We start from the raw sequence: 6000 nt of genomic DNA on the forward strand, positions 1-6000 counted from the left end.
TTTGCCTCCCTTAGTTTTTTTTCTCTTCACCTATGTTCACCTGTTTTGTTTCTTAAATTCTACCTGTGTAGCTCTAACTTTTAATGAAGTTTTATGATGTTATTGAGGCAGTTGAACTTTATAGGGGTGCCTCGGTGGCTTAGTTGGTTCAGCATCCCAACTCTGGATTTCAGCTCAGGTCACCATCTCATGATTCTTGAGTTCAAGTCCCACATTGGGCTCTACCCTGACAGAATGGTGCCTGCTTGGGATTCTCTCTCTGTCTCTCCCTGATTTATAGGTGTTTTCTCCCTCACACTCTCTCTGTCTCAAAAAAATAAATTGAACTTCATAGCTTCTAGTACCTAGTTCTTAGTAGACTGTTGTGTAAAAATATGTTGAATGAGTCATCTGTGTTTATTGTGAACCACAGTGACACATTTTGGGGTCACTTGTTTCTTTTTTAACCTATATAATAAGAAAATGCTTTTGTAGCTTGCCTTTCGTAGAACACTATGAAAATGATACACTTTACTTAAGCTATCCTGATAATAGAGATTACTTTGAGACAGAATAGTGCTTTTTAAAATCTTTAGTAATCTGATTTGTTCTTCATTATGGAAAATTTGAATTGGAACCTAGTTTTTTCTGTTTTCTTCTTGAACAAGTGGCAAGATAAGTCTTAAGTGTAGCACTTTTGAGTCTTTTGAAAGCAAAAAGAGTGGTTATTGTAGAGCACTTAATGTTTGCAGATTAAAACACTTGGAAAATAGTTTTATTTGAAAAGTTACTGTCAGCTAAGATAAAAGAATAAATTGCCACTTTTTTGTTGTTTTAGGTTAGACTCTGAAGGAATCGAGTTGATAACAAAATTTCTTCAGGTAAGTTACATCTTTGTAATTGTTAAGCCTCAGTTTCTGCATCTGTAGAATGGGATCAGGAATACCTCCCTTAAATATCTGTCATGACCATTAAATAAGATTACTTATGGTAGTATCTGGCATGCTTAAATCATATGCTTAGATAAAAAAATAATAATAATAAATAATGGTTTCACTTAATGTGTCTGGGTCTCTTGTGCCCTAGAATGGTCTGAGGTTGTCACCTTCTGGCACCAAAACTGTGTCAAGGGCATGTTGTCTGTAATTTATGTTCTCTTTCTTTTCCTTATACTTACTGCCTTACAGGCTGCTGCACCTACAAATACCATTCATATCTTCTATTCAAAGCAGGAAGAAGAGAGAGGATAAGGGTGTCAGCCATAATAGTCCTCTTGTATCTGGAAAGCAAAGGCTTTTCCAGAAACCCCTGCAAGGCTTCTTCATAAGTCTCGTTGGCCAGAACATTAATTGTAAGACAGGGTGGGAATTGGGGAGCAAGATTATCATAATTAGCCTAAACTTAGAATAGTCATGGTTCATGTTGGTCTGTTGGACTTGGAAGCATGGACACCTTATACAAATTTATGTTATCTCATCAAGGAACAAAGGGAAATGGGTATCCAATAGGTAATTTAAATATCTTTCATAAAAGTATTGGGTATATTTCCAATGATACTTTGGTGTTCATGAGGAAAAGTAACACCAAAGGTCAGGTATTTTAATTTTTCATCACTTAAGAAAATACGGGAAGGCTAAGTTTTTATAAAAGTGAAGATTTAACTTCATCTTGGAAATTTGGAACTAGATAAAGTCATTACTACATAATCGCAGTAGTACTCACATTAGAGTATATCTGGTGTAATCCAAGTTGGTTCTTAAAAAACAGTCATTGTATTAAATCATCTTATTAGCTCTACATGCTAATCTACCTCCCCTCATGATGTTTAGAGAAAAAGTTAATGAAGCAGTTCTTCGCTTTTTCACAGTACGAATCTAAGAAACGGGTTTCAGCAGAAGAGGCCATGAAGCATGTGTACTTTCGAAGTCTGGGACCAAGAATACATACTTTACCTGAAAGTAAGAGAAATTCTAAAGTCCCCTCCTCCCATTTTCATTTGTCCAGGGTAGGAGACTGGGTGGTAAATTAGGGGTTTGGGAAGAGATTGTTGTTTTTTAAGCCTAAAATTTTAACTCTTTTTGTAAGTACATCAGAATTCCTTGAAGGGAGGTGTATGTCCTCTTTGCCTATGTTTTAATTTATTTTTTTTAACACTGAGCACATTGCCACTGCTTTGTAAGAAATCAATAGTACTTAGACATGGGTTATTAATCTTACTGGACTTAAATTGGAAAATGTCATCTGATGATAGACATTGTCATTAGGCCCAATCTAGATTTCTTTGATTCAGAGTTTCTAAAAATGGATTTCAGGCAAAGAGTAACGGAGCACAACCAAAACATACGATTGTTTCCTTGTGAAAGTAGATTTCGTTTTCAAGATATAAAGATGATTTTTCTTTGCTGTGGTCACTCTAACTTTACTATCCTCGTGACAGTGGTGAGCATATTGTTAGTCACTAAAAGAGCTGATTTCTCATGCCTGAGGTGGCTGCTTCATCTTACTTATAAGATCCTTTTTAAAAATTACCTCAACATTTTGCTTTAAAACTGAGTAAGGTGAATGGAGAATTAGAATATTTAGGAACTGAGATTTGCTGTTTGGAATCAAGAATCCTTAAGACTTTTAACTTAGAGCTTACTGGATATTTTTTAATGAAAGACTACCTCTCTGGCAGAGATTGGAAATGAGAAAGAGATTGGAAAAAGAAAGATTGGAAATGAAAAGAGAATTACAAGTGTTTTTAAGATGATATTTACATTTCATTGTTAATATCAGGCAATTATGGTTGGCAATTTGAGGTAGGCAATTATGGTTATACAAACCTATTTCTTATTTTTCTCTGAAAATCTGAAGATAGTCTGAGGCCCTGATACCTTCATGCCATCATAAGAAGACAGGTAAAGGCAGAGAGAATAAAAACCAAGTAATGCCTTTTGATTAGGTCTCCCCAACCCCAGTAGGTCCTAGAAATAGACAGTGTATATTCTCTGTATGTACATACTCGAAGAGAAACATATAGTGGAAGTGTGACTCAGAGCAGAATTGTGGGGGAAAATTTCTGAGGGGAGATTATTTTGTTTGGTTTTCTACTCAAAACATTGGGACAAAGGGGAAAAATAGTTGAAGGCTGTAACCTTGTGAATGTAGCATAAATGTTTCATGTTGAATCAGTATACATTTTTAAACAATTCTGTCGATAGTTGGATTATATTTGTTTTAATAATGTCAGACCTTTACCTGATCGTTTTTGTCTGTGCATTTTAGGTGTATCAATATTCAGTTTGAAAGAGATTCAGTTGCAAAAGGACCCGGGTTTTCGAAATTCTTCTTATCCAGAGACAGGTGTGTTTGTCATAAACCATTTCACGTGTCGATCATGAAATTTTGCGTGGAACTAAGTTTTTGGTTTATAAATTGATCAGTAAAATTATTGATGTAAAAACCAATGTACAGTGCATTCCACAACTGTATGTTTAGCATTGCACGTACTCACTTTTCTGTATGATGTGGGCAGCTCAGTAATTCTTCAGAGAGAAATCTGACTCAGTCAAGTCAGGGATCCTGAAAGCTGCAGATGGCACAAAGACCTTTTACAAGTGGCCTGGCTTGATCACTGCACACGCCATTCCTGGTACCTGAGGCAGAAGACACATCTTATGCTTCCCTAGTCATCAGGTTCATCACTTCGAAGCATAGAAGCTGTAGACTGACCCCATCAACAAAAGGGTCATTTCAGACAGTGCTGATCACTCTTACGTGGAAGATTAGTTTTTGCTGGTGGGAACATTAGCTTCCTAGAGTCACCAAATACTGTATGTGGGATAAAACTGAACCTTGAACTGCCTCATAAAATGACTTTATATTTTAGGACATGGGAAGAACAGAAGACAGAGCATGCTCTTTTAAGTCTGATAACATGGTTTCAAGCCCAGCCCCCAGCCTTTCTTATCAATCAAGGACTCAGATCTGAAGGCAATTATTTCTTTTGGTGGACTTGGAATCTCCGTTTGTCTACACTGTCCTCTTCACAGTGGAGTCTTTTTATTTCAGACCTACAGATTGTTTTTATATTTGTTGTCACAGTGTGACAATTTTTTTGTACAGTTGGTTTTAAGGTCTTCTCTGCCATTAGAGCCAGTAGGTTACAGCTATTGATGTAACTGTAGCTGCAATTTTTGTGCAGGACTGAGAAACACAGTGCATTATTTATTGCGGAATCATTGCTGCTAAATAACTACTGTCTGTTTATTTAACACAACAGTTAAATGCCTGAAGAAGTTGCAGTGGCTTTATTAGATGTGAATGCATCTGTTTCTCCCCATGAATTGTTTTACTGCTGCATTTCTTGTTTGTTTTTAAAATTAAACTGCAGTGTTTCCTGGAATGTAAGTTTAGCTTTGCTTAACAGTAAAATAAGTGAGCCATCTTGAACACTCTTAAGTTCATGCTGTATAATCTTTCATTGAACATCAGCAAATAGAGTAGCTAAAAAATTGATGAGTACATCATGTTTAGGAAAGCATGTGATGCAGAGGTTGATTCAAGCAAGTGAATACCTGACATGGGGATCTCACATTAGATACCAGTAATTTAAAGCACCAAAATTATTTATTTTTACCTTGCCTCATTTTAGAAATATTTACTGCATATTATTGGATATGTGTATACTAATACACTTACCTATTTTACATTGTGCTTTAATTTAGTTAAAACTAAACCATACAAGTCCAGTGAAATATGTGAGGTCTTGTTTTCATTTTAAATATAGTTCTTTTATTAGAAAGGATGATACTTTTGGGGGGAGCCATTTATTTCATTTGGGGGCTGTCTATATGCGTGTGTTTTAATAACATTCACTTGGAATCAGCTAAAAGCTGTAATATGTCTTTGAAATGAGCCATGATAAATACAAATGACAGAAAGGAGAACTGAGGATTGTTTTAAAGCATTGTAGGTATTAATGTGTTTATCAGAGATAGTAAATATTACAGTTTCAATTATGCATCTCTTTGAACATCATAAACACGCCTTGGTGTTGGTAAGTGTTTTAAGCATTTGTGTTAACTTTTAAGGACTATTTGTTTAGTGCATCTTACAAACTACAAATCTTAATTGGTATATTTTGAAATGGTCATGTAAATTTTTGGCTTATATATCATGAAAATAATCATAACTTAATTTTTTTCCTGATATTCACTGTAAAACATTCAGGGGTCCTACCATTTCTGTTCAGGAAATCTTGTAGTTTATTGTTATTTAACAGTATTAAGTGAATTTTTGTATATTTCATTTTAACTTTATTTGTGAATAGTGATTGTGGCATGTTTGGGTGTTATTTTAATATTTCATGAGACAGAAATTTTAATTTTTAAAAAAAATTTTCTGGAAGAAACAGATTCATGTGTAATGGTGAATATTGGACCACTACTGCTTTTCACATTTGTAAATTGGTTTTATGTTAAACCCTGTAGCCTAACAAACTGCTGTTATTTCTAACTGACAGACATGTATTAATATTGTACTTTGAAGGTTATAAATATTATGTGGAAATTCCTCCATTTTGTTTTGAAATTTATAATAACAAGATCTTCATGTTGTTAAAATGTGGTTTTGTTGAGTCACCGTTCTTTCTGGGGGAAGAAGGCTGTGCAGAACGGGATCATTTTCCTTTATAGGTTTCATTTTTAAGAGAATGAAGTCTCACTGTGTCAGTAATGATATTTAATTTATATTTGTGTTGGCCGTTCATTTAGTAATCTCTACCATAATTTTATAGGATAGCACTCTTCAAAGTTGTCACATTTTTCATTTTATAGGTTACAAAAATGTTTTGCAAATTTTATATATTTATCCATAAGTTTGATATTCTTGCAGATAAAACATGAAAAAATATATCCAGTAGTTATATAAAATTCTTCTTCCTAGGAAGTCCTAGGGATGTTTCTTCATTTTATTAAGGTATTTGGTATTTTTTTTTGATACTTGAGCACCACCATTCAGATCCTGAAAACTTTGCAA

At 34.4% G+C, this 6000-nt stretch overlaps 1 protein-coding gene across 4 annotated transcripts in view; it reads left to right on the forward strand.

Annotated features, from left to right (window-relative positions):
• Positions 1 to 5590, forward strand: part of CDK17 (cyclin dependent kinase 17) — a 111488-nt gene extending 105898 nt beyond the window's left edge. For 2 of the 4 annotated variants that reach the window (XM_040491161.1, XM_040491162.1), the window contains exons 14-17: positions 818 to 860; positions 1847 to 1937; positions 3247 to 3324; positions 3851 to 5590. In XM_040491161.1, the coding sequence (XP_040347095.1) occupies positions 818 to 860; positions 1847 to 1937; positions 3247 to 3324; positions 3851 to 3888 (250 nt within the window). In that variant the 3' untranslated portion in view covers positions 3889 to 5590. Of the gene's footprint in view, positions 1 to 817; positions 861 to 1846; positions 1938 to 3246; positions 3325 to 3496 lie in introns of all 4 variants that reach the window. The other 2 variants (XM_040491160.1, XM_040491159.1) reach the window with 2 other exon arrangements.
• The last annotated feature ends 410 nt before the right edge of the window (positions 5591 to 6000 follow it).

Source organism: Herpailurus yagouaroundi, unplaced genomic scaffold, assembly GCF_014898765.1.
Source record: "Herpailurus yagouaroundi ecotype Mexico unplaced genomic scaffold, PumYag 182, whole genome shotgun sequence".
Lineage (NCBI taxonomy): Eukaryota > Metazoa > Chordata > Mammalia > Carnivora > Felidae > Herpailurus > Herpailurus yagouaroundi.